Below are 17,700 nucleotides of genomic sequence, written 5' to 3' on the forward strand. Positions count from 1 at the left end.
GTCAGATAAAAAAAAAGTCACAGATGTGTTTATTCGAGCAGCCATATGGAGCATATGCAGGCTTGTGTTCAAATAAACTCCAATATAAATGCAGTGGCATCTCACGGAGAGGCAGCACCTGTTTTTGATGTTGAAGTTTCGGCCCATGTGGAGGTGTTTCAGGGAGGGGTGTCTGGACAGGGCAGGCAGTAGCGTGAGAAGGTCTGTGTCCAAACCTGCAAACGAACACACATGACCCGTTTAACCGTCAGGCCAGCTCATCAGGTCAAGGTGAGTGTGAGCTGCAGCGTGTCCTGGTACCGTTGTCAGAGATGTCCAGCGTAGCGATGGATGAGACTCTGGGGAGGAGTTCCTGGATTACAGAAGCCCCCGCAGATCTTAGCTGAAGAAAAATGGACAGAAGTGAAGTTTAGTCATTTTTATGTTCAGTCTTTGGTAAAGTCTTCTGTTTTCCTGCAGGAGGGAATTCTATAGATGCTTCCTCAATTGCTGAGTGGAGAGCTGTCCTTCTGATCTGCAGGTAAAAACTCTCTGCAAAACCCTCTCTACTCATCTTTTGATCTATTGTAAAAGCGCTCCCAGAGGTATTATAATGATAAATATTATAACATAATATAATTATAACAATATTTTTTATCCAAAATCAACAAACCAATGTTATTTTCTCGGACATAGATTCTGCAGAGCGGCAAAAGTTCATTAGAAATTCACCTCCGTCTGGGTTGTGGATGGGAGTGAAACAGTAAAAGACGAGAAGCAAGCTCGCCCCATATCTCGCCATCCATCTGTTTACACACTCCACCGCCAGCTTACAGCGTCTCACACCCCAAAACACCCCAAAAAAAAAAAATGGTGAGCAATACTGGAGCTATCCAGTCGTACAGTTCTGATCCAGATTCCAGCTCAGACCAGGAAAACAAAGGCGTACAAGGATCTCTTTGTCAACAAGTGGATGGAGCGGAGCAGGGAGCTTGTAGCACCGACATCAATCTTTTTCCAGCAACATTTTTGCAGAATAAAGAAAATATTCAGAGATGCATTTTTAAGTTTAATTATCTATATTTATGTCTTCCATCATTGGAAAAAGGGCACAAGAACATGTAAAAAACAAAGTTTTGTTATGGGTTTTTAAATATTTCTCTTGAGGATCTAAAGTCAAATCTATGAGAGTTCTCTGCATATTTTCAGAGAAAATGGATCTTAATATAAAATCTCTCATAATATGAATGTGAGGAATATTTATGAACCACTTTTTAACCAGCAGTCTAAGCATGGAGGGAGTGTTTGAAGATAACAGCAGTTATTTGCTTCTTTTTTCTTACTGAAGAAAAGCCTCCCTGCAGTAGATAACAGGTCACTGAAAGCTGCAGAAGCAAGTTTTCTTCTCTAGTTCTGCCTCCTGTTTGGATGCAGCAGAAGTTCTTACCTCGCAGCTGCTGATGTCCAGATGAAGATCGTTGATATGAGGATTGGAGGTCAGCCCTGTCAGAAGAGCCCTGTGGGAGCAGCAAGAGGAGCAGTGATTGACGCAGACAAGAGGAGGAGAACTAAAGTCCCGGGGCCGTATTCATAAAGCTTTTAAGAATCCTCTCACAAATCGGCTGACTTTGCATTAAAACTCTCAGCAAGGAGTCTTAGTTTTAGAGCGATTCAATATGAATTTTAAATCTGAGCAAACTGGTTCAGAACTGGGGCAAAGCAGAAGCAAAACCTTGATTTATTTATGGAAATAGAGAATTTTTCACTCAATTTTTTTGGCTAATTTATTTGCTATTATAAGTGAAAATATGCTAGGTAAAGTGTTACATTTTTGCATCTTATATTAAATGTGTTTGATAAGATTCCTCTAATTTGGCAGAGAAATAACGGTTTGAGGTGGCAATGACAGCTTTTTACATCAGAATGTTACGGGTTACGTTTCTTTGCTTTTGTGTTTTGTTCTCTTTTTGTTCTGTCATGTTTTGAGTTTTGGTTTCCTGTTTTATTTTGAAAGGTTTCCTGTTTTGTTGTTGTATCGAGTTTTACTTTGGTCCCCATCTGCCCTCATTGTTGTCACCTGTGTCTCGTTTGTCTTTATGTATTTAAGTCCTGTCTTTCCCTTCCTCAGGTGCTGGTCCAGAATCTTTTGTAGTCGGTTGTGATTCTATTGTTAGTCTGTTACAATAATAATCAATAATTGATACTTTATTTAACCCACAATGGGGATATTTTTCTCTGCATTTGACCCATCCCCTGAGCAGTGAGCTGTAGCGTTAAGGGTCTTGCCCAAGGGCTTGATATGGTTATTGTAATTCCCATTATCCTATTTCCGGACTGTAAGTCACTACTTTTGTCACGAACCTTTGACCCTGCTGCTTATTTAATGATGCGTCTTTAACAGCCGCCAGGAGCACTCCTGCAGTCTAAGAGGGGAGACTGCCTGCGCAGTTCTATGTCTGGCATCAAGCGCAATTGCTTTGACACACACAAGCAGCCAAGCAGCATGGACCTTACTTCAGCTCTTAGACACTTCAGTCATGGTGCAATAAAAGAAACACCCATGCTCAGCCGCATCCCACCATCCTTTAGTACCGTTAGACCTGACGTGAATGTGACCGCCACTACAATATGACACAGCTTTCAAGTTAAAAGCATTCAAAAGCAGTGTGAAAAAAATTCACCATCATCAACGGGTTTGGAAAAGCCGGTCTGCTGCGTGCCAGAAGTTTTCCTCACTGTTGTGATAGGAAACTTCTGGCACACACGCTGCGCCAAGGCGCGCGCGTGCAGCGCACTTATAAGTCACTGCTGCTCTCTTTTACTGGAATGTTTTTTCAACCAGCCCTGTTATTTCCAAATTGCTGCCGTGTTACTGCCGGAAGGAGGGGAGAGCTGCCCTCGCGTTCCGCTGCAGCTCCCTGCTCCTTCTTAAACACACATGCGGTTTCAGCACATATACATCCCCAATCTACAACACAGTGTGGCGAACCGGGGGTTAGCCCCGCCTTAAACCCCTAAGACTTGTGGGGAATCTGAGTGTGAATTTTCTCACCATAACTCAGGGAGCTGTGAGCTGAAGTCAGGTCCATGCTGTTTGGCAGATGTGGGTGTGTTCAAATAAATAGGCTAAACTTCTAGTTACTTCTCCCACACTGAGACTACTAAGGTCTCTTAGTATTTGGGCCAAGGTAATCATTGACGCATCAGATGAAATGCCATAACCTGCAGATTGTATGCAAGTGAAGCTTCTGTATGAAAAAAATGGTTAATCCTCATTAAATAGGAAGAGTGCAGCATGTAATCAGGTGCGCTCTATAGACCGAACATTACAGTACCCAAGTTAACATTGTTCATACCCCTCCGGGAATTGTTCCCTGCGTGGTAGCCTTTCACCTTACCAACCAAGCTACCCAGTATGAGTCTGTTGGGAGTCTGTTGTTAGTCTTTTAGTAGTCTGTTAGTAGTCTGTTAGTCTGTTTCTAGTTTTGAGTTTGCTTGCCTGCTGCAGTGGTCTTTTATTTTGTTTTTTTGGAGCATTAAAAGACCTTGCTCTCCTGGAGCCTCCTGCCGCCTCCTCAATGCACCTGGATAGTCCCTCAACCCCCCTTTGTGACACAGAATTGTCTGAAGGCACACTGACTTGGACGTAGCTTTCATCAAGCAGAAACATGCAGCTTCACAAAGCCTTTGAGCTGCAGGAGAATTTCAGCACAGTTGTTTCACACCAGCCTAAAGTGTTTCTGTGGAGGTTGATTTTATTGTTACAGCATGGATATATTTGCACTATTTAAGTCTGCAAACAAACCAAATAAAAGCCTTCTTAAAATGCACAGAACTACACATTATATTCATGATTAGTAAGCGGCTGGGGTCCTGTTAGGAAGTAAAAGCATGTGTCTTTATGTGGGAGTGTCAAGTTGAACGCAGCAAAGAAAATGGAGGGACAAGAAAAATAGCTGAGAGGAGGAATGTTTACTATTGGCTCGGCTGAGGAACATGAGGTCGTCTTCAAAGGAACGTCTGGGCAGGATTTCACAGCAAGACTTGGGTGAAATACTCCTCAGTGTTTTCAAAGCAAACTATTTGTTTCTGTTGTGTGTTGTGTTGTGTGTTATTGTGTTCTGTGTTATTGTGTTGTGAGTTATTGTGTTGTGTGTCATTGTGTTGTGAGTTATTGTGTTGTGTGTTATTGTGCTGTGTGTTATTGTGTTGTGTGTTATTGTGTTGTGAGTTATTGTGTTGTGTGTTATTGTGTTGTGTGTCATTGTGTTGTGTTATTGTGTTGTGTTATTGTGTTATCAGTTAAAGTGTTGTGTTGTCAGTTAAAGTGTTGTGTTGTGAGGTAAAGTGTTGTGTTGTGAGTTAAAGTGTTGTGTTGTGAGTTAAAGTGTTGTGTTGTGAGGTAAAGTTTCGTGCTGTGAGTTATTGTGTTGTAGTCCTGCACAATAAATCTCAAATTTATCGTTATCGCGATATCAAGCTGTGCAATACGCATATTGCAAAAGTCCGCATAAATCGATCTCAAATGTGCTAAAACAATCTAATGGCAACTTGAAGTATTTAACAAATCAAAAAAAAATCCCTTTATGCATGTGACCAATCGATGGAGCCCTTCAAGTTGTTGACCAATCGATGGAGCCCTTTTATTTTAGATGTTTGCCTCCTGTGTAGACGAGGGTCATTTGGATTATAATTTAAGTTATGTTGACTCTTATTGAAATTAATCTGTTGCAGTGAAATGGAAAAGGAAATGTTTTGCTATTTGTTCATACATCGCTAGTTATATCGTCATTGCAATATTAATCACTGATATCGCACATTGCGAGTTTTCATCATATCGTGCAGCCCTTTGGTGTTTTTTTAGTGATGTGACGAATTGAAGTGTGGTATTTTTTGTTGTGTTGCGAAATCTAAGGTGTTGTGTGTGACCCCTCTGGGCCACCGTATATTTGACACTTGCAAAGATTCCAAACCTTGTTTTTTGGACATTCTATGCATTTTCCAGGTTTTTCGTCGTTTTAACTCTTTTTTTCTCTACTACACCTTTCCCAGCTTTCTCAAAATCAGCACAGTTTTGAATTGTTCGTCTCATTATGAGCTAAGATCTAGAAAAACGTAAATTATTTTAAAAAATAAGTCCAAATTCTTGTGCTCCAAACTCTTCACAAAATTGATTTAAGACTGAAAAAAGCCTCAAACTTCAAGACTTTAGACTGACATTTATTGTCAATATGTTGGAAAGAAAAATGTAGATTTATGTTCTGAGAATAAGCGCTAGTTTTAGATTTTGAGTTTTCTCACTTTGTTCACATTTTGCTCTAAAATGAGTAATTTCCACTTATTACACTAGTTTTTTTGGTCACTGTAATCAAAATGAACTACAGTTCAGTTAATAAAAACCCATAAAATACAAGTTGTTTAGATCTAATAAAAATATTATAATTTCTGGTCTGTTTAGCATTCAGTTCAAGTTAATTCTGTCTAACAGTTAGGTTTTTTACCTTCTGTCCCCTTTTTTGAACGCTTGTGCGGAACTCCTTGTTTCTGACATCTTATTATGAGGTTTCTTGTTTAGTAAAAATGACTTTCTGTATGGACAGATCATTTTAAAATGTGCTTTTCTTCCTAAGATGAGTGTTTTCTTTCTATTTTTAGGCTACCTCTTGATGTATTTATCTTTTCATTCATAGACAACATTTGTCATTTTGTTTCACACAATCAACTTTAGTATCACAGCAAATATGTTCATCTAGTGACAGTCATAATCTTTGAACGGTCTGCGATCATTTTAAAAACTCATCGTCTTTCAACAGCATTTTCTGCAAGCTATTCTATTCGAGAACACAGACACAGATGAGCATCTTCATGTTCGTACAGCTTTCAATGCAGCAATTGAGATAAGAAAAGATCTTCAGATCTGAGCGGGAGAATAAAAGGTGGACGGACCTCAAGACATCAGGAGGCAGTTTCATAGAGGAAAGGTTGACGTGAGTGAGGCTGAAGGCTGAGCTGAAGAACTGTCGAAACAACGGCAACGTATCCTTCAATTTCCTGTTATAGTTAAAAAAAAAAGCAGGATCAAGACAGGGAAAGATGATCACAGCCACACACTGGAATTGTTAACATGTTTGATGGATACGCACTGAGAGAAGCACGTGCAGAATGATAAACAAATTCAGCTTGAGCGCGAGCGACAAGCAAAAGATTTCAATTGATAAATACAGATTCATGAGCTAAATCTATGCAGACACCAGGACTGCTCTGGGTTTAAAAGACAGCATCATCTTTTCTCAGAGCCACTAACCAAAAAGAAAAGACAAGAATGGATGGTAGATGCGGGAAAAAATAAATAAATAAAGACTTTTCTATGATGGAATCACTGCATACATGTATCTTCATGGATCTGGATTTAAAGCACTCTTTATGGTTCAGGTGATCGTAAACATATGACTAACCTGTGGGAGAAGGCATTTTTGGAAAGATTCAGAAAGGAAAGATCAGCGCAACACCCCCTTAGAAGAGCCCCAAATAGCTGCACGGACACAGGGTGGAGACGGTTAATCTGAGCTGAAGACGGCACAGGCAGAAATGTCACACACCAACGCGGATCCGGCCGTTAATACTCACAGAGTCAACACAGCAATCTGTGCCTGACAGATCCAAGTGGACCAGGCAGTTGGGCTGAGACAAGAAGACATACAAGTTCTGCAGGCAGCAGAGCAGAGGGACGGCGTTAGGCTGGAAAACTAAATCTCTCTAAATAATTGTGTGTTTGTTTCCAGATGGATTGTGCCGTCTGACCGAGGCGTCCTCCCCTGAGAGGATCCCTGGGTTTTTGCTCAAGTCCAGGTGCAGGAGGGAGTTGGAGTATTCATCGCTGGAGCACAGAGCCTGAGACAGACACACCAGACCTGACATGGAAGAGACAGAGGGAAGCAGATACCAGGGGTCCAGATGGCAAAATGGAAAAAAAAAAAATTAGAAAAACCAGAGCATGCGATATTGTGTTCCTACATAATTCACACAGATCTGGGAACTGCAGGTATCAGAAGATGCTACATGAAACTGCACAGTTCAGAGCAATAGCTTAGTTCTTTGTGGGTTAGATGAATGAATTGAGTAGCATGAGACACCTCACGTCAATGTGGAGTAATGGCAGAGCAAAACATGAGGCCAAGCTCTTTGGAGCGAAATCATCTGCAGCTTAGGAGGCTGTACATCTTCAAACCCAGAGAAGGAGCCAACCTGCTTTTCTCCTATGGTCGGCAGGGTTACTGTGCCGCTTGGAGATGAAGCACTTCTTAAGTCAACAGACGGAGAGGAAGCAGCAAGGAGGAGACAAACCTTTCGAGGTGAGAGACGTCTTGGACAGGTTGAGGAGACGAAGACCTTTGCTGAGACGACACAGCTGCTGGATCAAGTTGGACACGCCTGCACACAAGTGATGCGATAAAAGGGATGGTTCTGTTTCTACATACAGAATGAGCTTTGAAAAATGGTAAGAACATACCAGGGGAATTGTATTCAAAGTAAATATTCTTTTGATAATATACTGATCTTAGAAAAAGTCGGCTTCTTGTGATCATTAAACTGTAAGCACCACTAAAAGCAAAGGCTTTCTTTCTTTCTAAGTTCTTTCATGTCATCACATCAAAGCAGCTCCAGCAGTGAGAGACGAGCGCAGTGCGAGCACGTACCTTGGTTGTCCAGAGAGTTGTGGGACAGGTTGAGCGAGTGGATGACTGAGGAAGGGTTCTCTGAAAGAGCTGCTGACATCTTCTGTGGAAAGTCTCTGCAGCCACACACCCACACAGTGCAGAAGTTATTCCTTAAAGATGGATTTTTGTCAATAAAAATACCTTTTAAAGAAAGACCCACTCTAATCCCTCTTTCGATCTTTTGTAAAAGGGTTTAGAAATGCAGTTTTAATATTAATTTTCTCCTCAGTAATCAGAAAAAATGCCACAAGACATTTGTTAAAGACACCAAAAACAACCTTTCGATCAGAGTGAGTCTTTAAAAGTCCAAAAGTGGATTCTGAGTTATAGAAAGATTGACACATTTTTCAATTTGAAGGAAATAAAAAGGCTTTCAAATCATTAGAACCAATGTTTTACTCACAACAAAACACAGAAAACACAGAAATGTTTAAACAGAGAAATGAGGCACTTATACCAATGACACGTGCTCCTTTGAAACGTCACGGGTCTTGTTTGTTGGTGCATGCCCTTGTTTTAAGGGGCCTATTTCAGGCTAAATCAAGTTTTTGAGCTTTTTCCTTACAAAAACAGAAACAAAAACAGAAACCCCAAAGCGGTTTTTTGATCTGTATTTCTGAGCATTCCTCTGAGCACCAGCTCCACCAAATCCATGAAAACAAGCGGCCACTTCTCCATGGGGTTATAGGTCATCGGCTGAAAAAAGCAGGATATAGGCCCTTTCAATAGTTTGAAGACCACAGGTCATGAGCTTGTGGGGTAAACTCGTTATTTTCTGATATCCAGCTGCTGACGAGCTTCTGGTCATCTTTGACGTACTTTCATTTATCAGTGTTCTAAATGTTCTTGAGCTGAAAAAGCTAGACGGTGGCAGGAAAGGAGTGCATGTTGCTGTAAAACTTTAATGTTAATGTTTAATGCTCTGTCCAGTCTGTCCATTATGTCCAGTTGGTTCAGATGTTGGTTCTTATGAAGTCCATATTTGAACATGGTCCAAAATTTTAAATGTTTATTGTCCTGAATCTTTTCAAAATATCTATGATTTTGAACCTTCAGTTAACAAAAAGTAGTTTATTTAAGTGTACTACAAAGTCTGAACTAAAAGTAACGCTTTCTATGTATTGTAAACAAAAAAAATCTATTTAGTCTGAAGAAGTATTCAGTTATGATACCTTCAACCCTACATGTACATGGTCTATAGTCTACTTGTTATGACTACTCAAGTTTATCCAATAGAATAGACTTCAAGAGTGCTACTTTCTGCCACAGGTTTGTTCCCTTGTCCAGCTATTTTGAAACCTGCAGCTGGCATCAAAGTTGCCATGAACTCATTTAGAGGTGTACAATTTAACATTTTGAACATTATTTATAGTATTTATTTTATGCTTTGAATTAAATATTTATTCCTGTTTATTCAAATGTAAAAACTCATCCAACTTTTCAAGGTTTTCTGTTATCTTTCAACCAAAGATACTATTATCTTCATTCAGATAAAATTAGCAGCTTTTTGACTAACAATATTTATTTTTATTTTTGGGGGGCCTGTGTGGCTCAAGACTTTAATTTCTAAGCATTTATAATGAAGTCCGTTAACTCAGCAAAAAGTTCAGAAAAGTTTTAAAAACTCACGATTTTAGCCCCGCATTCTCCAGGGTCAGTTCCTCCAAGCAGGACGATTTGCTGACCGTGTGCAGGACCTGCTCAGTGACCTCTGACCCCTGTTAAGAAAAAACAGGTCGCACTTGCTGCGGGTTGTGTGACTCATCAGAACCTGAGCGTGCATAGTCAGGGGTGTTTATGCTCACCAGGCGAAGGTCTTTGCAATACAGTTTGGTGAACCATGTGTTGTAGGCCATTGATGCAACAATGACGGCCAAATCTCTGTAAAAAGTAAATAAGATGAACAAAAGCCGTTTTCTGGACCTAATAGTGTTTGACCGCTTCTCAGTCATCACCTGCTTTCCAGGTGGCTGAAGTCCAGGAGGTTAAACTCTCTGTTGTCCTGGGAATGATAAATGGTGTCCACATCCTAGGAACATAATCACACATGAGGCCGTCTGATGCAGCGTGACTGTTCACTTTGTGCTGTACGGCGTGTAGCGCTAAAAGCTCTCACAGTGGCACAGACACAGTCCCACAGCTCTTACCCACTGCACTTCCTCCTTGCAGCTGATGCCATTATAGTCACACAGAGCGGCATAGGTCTCCGAGAAGCCTCCTGAGAGACGCAGACGGGAGAGGAAAACAAAAGGGGAAAACAGAAAAGAGGAGTCAGAGAGGATACGAGCAGCTGCTTCTGACACAAAATCGGGGCAAATTCACACGCATGCATTCCTCGAGTGGATCGATCTTTTGTCTGCACGACAGCTTTAAGCTGAACATCTGGGGGAGCATTTGCAAGGCCTACATGCCAGGTTCTCTTCCAGCCGGCCAAGCAAAGTACAGCAGACAGCACATGCTAAATGAGGAGGTCTGTTTTACCACAGGCTCTCTGAGTCTCCACCGAAGTCTCGGAGCTGGGCGAATACTTCCTGCTGCCCTCGGAAAGGTCACTGTCTGAGTGACATATGGACGGGCTGCCAACATAAAAGGACCACCAACACTGTAAGCAAGCGTGCACCTTTTGACAACCGCCCTTATAAAGGTCACCCTTAGGATTCTCCGTTAATCAGCCAATGCATCAAACATGGGACGGTATGAAGGCTGGACACTCACGCAAAAATGGAGTTGTTGAAAATTCGAGACAGAGCAAAGTTGATATGGCTGACCACATGGCTGAGATGATCGCGGGACTCAAACCGCAGAGAGTGGCTGGACTTGTCTGTGTCGATGATAACCTGGAGACAAAGTGTAACAGACTGTGTGAAACAAACAACAGATGGGGGTCAGTGTTACAGAAATACATTGATTTGATGTTTACAAAAGCACATTTGGGCTCTGCATGCTTTGCCTTTCTCTCCTTTGAACTAGGCACTGACCTTAGCTTCTTTATCCAATGCAGCTCTCAGAGATTTTGGTCTATTTTGTTTGCTAAATGATTTCAGAACTCAACTCAGGTTTTTTTTAATTTTTTTTTAACCTCCAGCATTGAAATAATCCTTCTACGTGTTTCACTCAATTAAAGGATTAAGGCTTGTTTTAATTTGCTGCATTCTTCTGGTGGTAAAGTGGTCGTTTAAGTGGTCAACTTACAGTACTTTCTTAAAAATATAGATTATAACTATATAAATAAAAGATTTCCGACTCAGCCAAGTGTCTGATAATGGTGTAAAAATTGAAAGCATTTCAGGATTTTTTATATATATATATATATATCTTCTTCTTTCACATTCGGCTTCTCCCATCAGGGGTCGCCACAGCAAAACAACCCTCCCACGAGGATGAGTCGCATGGTTAACTTGGCAATGTTTTACGCCGGATGCCCTTCCTGACGCAACCCTGCCGTGGCTGTCTGTGGTTTTTGTCTGTGGTGAAATTAATGAAATCTAACGTAGGGCTCCAGTACATAGAACTCCAACAGCCACACAGCCTGATTTAGTCTGCTATTATATTTTCATGACAAACCCGCCGACCGATCCTAAAACAGCCCAAATTATGCCTAACTGCCTAAAGCCAATTTTACCCGCAAATTTAAAACCAAAACAGCACAATTAGGCGGAAAACTGCCCAATCTGGCAACACTGACACGCAGCTGTGCCGAGAACAAATGTCACACACCTGGGTGTGTGACATTTGTTCTCAACGATGGGACCTTGACTTTGATAAATGCTTATTTCCAATGTTTCAATTCAAAGTAAATTAGGATGTCTAAATGCAGAATTCTCAATGAAAGAATGCCCAAATAAGGTTGTTTTGACAATAAGAAAAAAAGAAAAGAAAATATACCTGGTGTTCAGGATGAGAACTCAAAGCTCTGATCTCCAAAAAATTGAAGGTTGTTTCCGCCTGTTGTCCAAAGCACAGTTTGAAGAGCAAAGATGTCAGATGACGTCAGGAAAGGAGACATTAGAAATTCAGATATCATAAAAACATTGTTTTTTTTCCACAATAGATTAAGAGGAGTACCTTAGCGGGGATCTTCGGAGCCAGGAAATACAGGCGCCATGTTGTGAGCACCTTAAAAGAAGGAAATAAAGTAGAAGATATAAGTGATTTTAAGTGGGACTGCGTAGTCACAGTCCAGGGGGGGAGGAGGAGTTTCCATGGTAATGATGAGAGGAAATTCTGCTGTATTGATCAGGCTAAAAGCAGAACGACAGTATTTATTGTCAAGCAGTGATAGATTACCAATCCTGTGCCAAGGGATAATAAATGCAGACTTGTTGAATTGGTTGAATCCCAATCCCTCAAATCACAAACGATGAACAATAATCTGTTTGGGTTGTGGGCATATGCTGACGTGTGCGATATGTGTAATTTCAGACGGCGTTGGGTCAATGAGCAATTTCCTTCAGCCATTTGGCTCCACTTTGATGAGAGAACTTAAAAGGGAACAACTGCAGATTTTTAATCTTCTTCATCCTCCAGCTCCTCTCAAAGCATAATCTTTCTGGTCACACTGGGTTGGGATGCCAAGTATTCATATTTTTTTTCTACATCTTCTCAGTTGAGTGAGGTTTTTTTTTTAATCCAAAGTTGAGAGGGATTTAGATAAAAAGAAAAAAAAAGTGTTCAAGTCCAGAAATAATTTGTGCATTTCCATCTGAATGAACAATCCCAGCACTTCTGTGCCTGCAGCTAGGTTTTTTCAGCATGAAAACACTTGATTTTTCCTTCCGATTCCTCCCAGTGAGCAGTAATTTCTTATTTGGCAAACAGACCCTTAAAAAAGTCAGTGCCTCTCTCTATCAGGCCAAACAAAAGGCTACCATTCCTTGGCATTTTGTTGCTCTCCACAAAGCCCTGAGTGCTGCCCTCTGCTCTTCCTCTTCTTCTGCTCCGTCAGTCCCGATCATTTACTACCTTCCCTTAAATGGACCTGCTAAAACAGCCCCAGAGGAGAGAACAACGCCACCAATCCCACGTGTCGCCCCAATGAGAAACATCAATTAAATTACTGCTCCAGTGTCTTTTTTGACACGGGTTTGTCTGAAGCACACTGTGAGACCGAGGCAAACGCTTACTTCAAAGGCTCTCAGGAAGGGGTTCATTAGAAAAACCAGATCATATCACATTACCTTGATGACTCCAGGCCACTGCTGGTTCCTAAAGGAGCTAGTAAACAGAAGTAAATCCTGCTGATGCAGGCAGGTGGACAAACCTTTCTACCAGTAATTCACTTCAAAGGGACGGCGTGCAAACATCCCGCTTCCTGTATAAGAGCTGCTGCAGAGCAGCATTTTTGGTGAAGTTTACATAAGAGATAATGAACCCTTCAACTGATCTGACACCATCATTCTGCCCCAATATCTTAATGAATTAGTGAAAAAAAAAATGTCAACACATGGACATATAAGACTTGCAATTGCCGAAATTAAATATGTGGTCCGTGGAGGTGTGATCTTTTCTGTCCTCTGCCTGGAAGCAGCAGGAGAAAGAGACATTGCTTTTGAGATTAGCTTTTTGAGAGGAAGCGGTAAATGGGACACGTTTTTTTTTTTTCTGGCAGATAGACATATAAATATCAAACAGATCACTGTCATTTCTCCCAATCCTTGCTGTGAGATGAACCATTAAAGCACCCAGTGAGTGAGGCACTCTCAGCCAAGAGGAGACCTTTTGGAAAAACTCATTTGCTAATTGATGGGCAGCAGACAAAGCTCAGATAGTAAAGTGAAGATAAAATAAACTAATGTTACAGCAGTTTTTATTATAAATATGCCTTCATATAGGATCCAGTTTAATTTCTAGCTCAGTGTGAAAACTAAATGGCCCAGATTCAATTCAGATATATGGCAGAGCTTCATTTTCCCCCACAGTGGCTTCACATCTCTGTCCCATACTCTGCTCTGAAAGCTCCCATTATCAAAGGCTGTTCAGCTCCCCAACCGCTTCCATGTGGCCCATGAAGCAGGGGACCCTCCCACAGATCCACTCCATCCAACATGAGACCCACACTGTTAGTGGTGCAGTCGCAAAGTGATTGTAGAAGCAAGACGTTCAAGCTCGCTGCTGACGTAGATATCAGCGCTGTGACGGTGGAAGACTCAGTGGAAGTTGACATCAAAGACTGCAAATGCATAAAACAAGCCCCTCGAATGTGTCTGCAGCAGCAATATGGTGTCTATCAGCACAAACTGGGAGTTAAGAAAATGTGAAGAGACAGAAAAAAAATCCTTACCAGGAATCTGTCCTCCGTTTTTCCACTTTTAGTGTCAAGCTTAATTCCACAAACGAACTTAATCAAAGATTTATCAATGATTTTCCTGATGCTCTCTGTGGAGGAAAACACACATTTACACAGATTATCTTTCTGTGGGTCTGAAAAGATTCAGTTCATCAGCGTGAATCCGAAATGTGCTGTTAGAATCTTATGGTGTGTCTCAGTTATAGGGCACTTCAATAGACTGACACCTCGATGAACACAAAATGGGACGTCGCGTTCGCTGTGCAGGATTATTTGCAGAACGTCGTGTCTGTTCAGATCTGTTTTTAAACAGCTGAAGTCTGCCTGGAGGTTGAGGTGGAAGTATGCACAAGTCCAAGGCTTTTCAGTGTTTTTGACAGACAAACACAATACTGACTAAACTAGAAAAATGGTCATTGAAGTTAAAGCCAGTTTTCAAAGAGCAGGACAGACTGAGAGTTGCGTCGAGCAGGGAAACGCATCTGCAGCTGCTTTTTGGTTTGATTCAACAAACCAAGGAAAGATGGGACACTATAAGCTCTTGTGAAACGATGCCGCCTTCAGTGTGTGTCTAACTGGCCCATCCCACGGAGTCTCCACAGCTAAACTGAACTTCATGTCCCCCTATGCTCTATCTTTCTTGTGGGGCGAAACATGCATGTGATAGTCACTGATTCAGTCTGTGCTGTGACCCCTGCTTGAACAAGACCCGCCTGCTGCACCAGCGGAAAATCGAGCCATCGCTGAAGCAGACACTGGCCAGCAGGAATGATATGATTCAGCCTCTCAATTACTGTATCAGCTCAGCATGCGGCCTGATGAGTTGATTGAGGAAATCAATACTAAAGGCTCTGGGATCAACTTCTTGAGCCAAAATGAAAGCATGGACTGCAACCCCTTTATTGAGTGCACATCAGTTTCCAGAAAAGCACCAACAGCCCTCCGCCATCTGCATCATTTAAGGCTCTTCTCACACATGTTGCACTCATTGTTAGATATAAAAGCTGCTGCGCTCTATCCTTTTTCAGGTGACCTTGCAGACCACCAGGTGCTCCATGCTGGCAGCGTGCGCCGGTAGGGCTGCAGGAGGCGGAGCCGCCCGGCAGGTGTCTGAGAGGAGAGGCAGGGATTCACATCAGCGCCTAATAGAGTCATTAGGAGTAATTAACGCAGCGGCGCGCGCTTGCGCGTGTCATCCGTGAGTTTGTGGGCATTGCTGCGACTTTGACACGTGGAAACTGTTGCTTTTAAGCACAGAAACAGGTCCAGGGTGGGATTCAACATTGGAAGAGTGAACATCTGCCTCATCACTTCTTCATCCTTCTACACTTTGACGCGCACCTGCACGACCGGACCAGAACCGAGGCTGCAGGAACGCAAACAGACAAAGACGAAGTGGACCACGTGAGGGTCAGAATCAGGCTGAGGAGAAATCAAACCCACGAGTTCAGCATCATTTCCACAACGCCCCTTTCCTCCCCTGGCCTAAAGCTGATGTTAGATTTTTTTCTTCTTTTTTTTCAAGTCCCTGTAACCCCCCTCCCTTCAGGGCAGCCCCCCTAAGCATTGTGAGATATTTTCTTTCCCTTAAATAATTCATCTGCACAGAATATAATTCGCGTGCACTGAGGGGGAGACAGCCCCCCGGAAAGCCTCGGGACTCGACATGAAGGTGGATCTTTTCACAAGCATCCGTGCTCGGTCGCAGCCTCCAACAGCCACGCGGAAGAGAGGATTCCGCGCGCGGCCCCACGCGCCGCTGGCGCACGCGGGGATGAGAAGGAGAGCAAGAAGAAGAAGCGAGCGTGAACCCACCTGTAATGTCTTTGCTCACACTGACGAAACCAGAGGCTGTAAGCTCTTTAGAAGCCATGTCTGCTCCTCTCTACTGCCGCTTCCCCCTTTCTCTCCTCCCCCCGCTGGACCTCTCTCCCTCCTCCCTGCGCTCCCTCTCGCTGCCTTCCTCCTCCTGCTCTTCCTCTCTGTCACAAAAGGACAGATAGGATTGTCTCTCTTCTCGGCATTTCAGAGGAGCATCGGACAAGCTGAAGCTTCCTGGAAGATGCTCTGTGAAGAATGAGAGGCTGGATATGGGAACAGGAGGAGGAGGAGGAGGAGGGAGGATGATGAGGAGGGGGAGGCGGGATCAATGAGATATAATGAGGCTGCTGTACTTACCTGTGACGAAGGGTATCAGATGGACCTTTACAAAGAAGAAAACCTATTCCAAAATGTATTTATTTAGTTCTGCACGTGCTTGTTGGGTTTAAAATTTGGAGGAAGTATTGGTTGGTGTTTTTTTTTACTAGAGATGTAACGATTAATCAACTTAATAAAAGAATCAATTTGAATTCTTACATCCAACCAGATCAATCAGTCTGAGACAAATTGTTAATCGACCTATGTTTTTTAAATTGTTTGAAAGAAAACCCTTTTATATCGACATAGATGCCATTTGTACAGATATGGTAGGTTTATTTTAATGTATAATAAAAACAACCAAGTGCATCACAGCAGACAACACACATGTGATGTCATTAAAACTGATCAACTATCAGTCCAGTCCAATGTGTGGAAACTCTTTGAATTTAGAAAGTCATGTGACCATCCAGTGTTCTAGAATGTTCTAAGAATGTTCTTTGGATTCTTTGGATGTGGAAAAGCAACAGTGGACTGAACTTTAGGAAACTAAAATGTGAATGGATCTGACATTCATTTTAGTTTACTTTATATATTTGGACACATATTTCATTTACACTTGATGATCTGGAAGAAATCCAAGAATCTGGAAAACTTCACTGTTCAGTAGCAGGAATTTCTGTCTGAGTCTCACTGCTGGAAGTTTGGATAAAGATGATCTGAATCCATTTTAGATCAGTAAATCGGATTGAATTCCAATTATATAAAAACATTCTTGAGTGTTTTTTCCATTCAAGGTGAATCTAAATTAAATGGAGTCCTGGATGAAACGGTACTAAACTAGCGTTCGTGGCGTGAAGGGGTCAATGCCCTCATGAGTCCAAATGTGACCCTCTTGTCGGCAATCACAGACGTTTGTACCCTTCAGGCTAAAGGTGACGGAGGGTAATTATTAATAAGTGAAAACCCAAAAAAGACTGTGAGATCAATAAAATACAAATAAAGTAGCATCAATAAGAATTACCAAAGTACAGAATATTTAGTACAGTATATTTTAATTAAGTTGTGAAGGTCTCCATTGATATTTTTTAACTCAGGTGTGGGGGTAACACCTCAACTTTCCACCCAGATGTTTGGTTCAGGGTCTGAAGAAGCATGAACAAAGTTAACAGAAATATAATTTCAATTTTTGCTTTAACTTTGTTTGTCTCATTCAAAACTAGTAACACTCACTAAATGTTCCTTGAGCATCAGTTGTGTTTCTCCTATCAAGTCAAAGCTTCTTTTCACTCACGGGACTGATGGCCTTCATCCCTATTACAAAACATTGACACTGAGATTTGGAACAGATAAAGACTTCAGAAAACCATGGCACCTTTCTAAATACCCCTTGTGCTATCTTAGATGACCCCCCCCCCCCCCCTTTGCATTGACATGTTCTCCCTACCATGACAAAGGTGGATAAAGGTGGAAAGATTTCATGTGATTTTTCATGGACACCAGTGAAGATCACAAATCATTGAAGAAAAAAGGTTCAGAGCTCTGTCTAGTGGGTCTAGATGACCCAACTCCCAATGG

At 41.9% G+C, this 17,700-nt stretch overlaps 1 protein-coding gene across 5 annotated transcripts in view; it reads right to left on the reverse strand.

Annotated features, from left to right (window-relative positions):
* LOC101171983 (capping protein, Arp2/3 and myosin-I linker protein 3) overlaps positions 1 to 16,061 on the reverse strand; it is a 35,183-nt gene extending 19,122 nt beyond the window's left edge. For all 5 annotated transcript variants that reach the window (XM_078946486.1, XM_020701861.3, XM_020701862.3 and 2 more), the window contains exons 1-19: positions 15,799 to 16,061; positions 13,978 to 14,072; positions 11,763 to 11,813; positions 11,583 to 11,642; positions 10,413 to 10,534; positions 10,179 to 10,273; positions 9,845 to 9,915; positions 9,653 to 9,726; positions 9,503 to 9,578; positions 9,327 to 9,415; positions 7,677 to 7,771; positions 7,324 to 7,410; positions 6,781 to 6,890; positions 6,607 to 6,684; positions 6,435 to 6,511; positions 5,926 to 6,030; positions 1,427 to 1,496; positions 301 to 382; positions 119 to 215 (exon numbers count right to left, since the gene is read on the reverse strand). In XM_078946486.1, the coding sequence (XP_078802612.1) occupies positions 119 to 215; positions 301 to 382; positions 1,427 to 1,496; positions 5,926 to 6,030; positions 6,435 to 6,511; positions 6,607 to 6,684; positions 6,781 to 6,890; positions 7,324 to 7,410; positions 7,677 to 7,771; positions 9,327 to 9,415; positions 9,503 to 9,578; positions 9,653 to 9,726; positions 9,845 to 9,915; positions 10,179 to 10,273; positions 10,413 to 10,534; positions 11,583 to 11,642; positions 11,763 to 11,813; positions 13,978 to 14,072; positions 15,799 to 15,856 (1,592 nt within the window). In that variant the 5' untranslated portion in view covers positions 15,857 to 16,061. The remainder of the gene's footprint in view (positions 1 to 118; positions 216 to 300; positions 383 to 1,426; positions 1,497 to 5,925; positions 6,031 to 6,434; positions 6,512 to 6,606; positions 6,685 to 6,780; positions 6,891 to 7,323; positions 7,411 to 7,676; positions 7,772 to 9,326; positions 9,416 to 9,502; positions 9,579 to 9,652; positions 9,727 to 9,844; positions 9,916 to 10,178; positions 10,274 to 10,412; positions 10,535 to 11,582; positions 11,643 to 11,762; positions 11,814 to 13,977; positions 14,073 to 15,798) is intronic.
* Between the last annotated feature and the right edge of the window lie 1,639 nt (positions 16,062 to 17,700).

The sequence above is a fragment of the Oryzias latipes genome, chromosome 4, assembly GCF_053564925.1.
Source record: "Oryzias latipes strain Hd-rR chromosome 4, Olatipes_Hd-rR_3.1".
In the NCBI taxonomy this organism is placed as follows: domain Eukaryota; kingdom Metazoa; phylum Chordata; class Actinopteri; order Beloniformes; family Adrianichthyidae; genus Oryzias; species Oryzias latipes.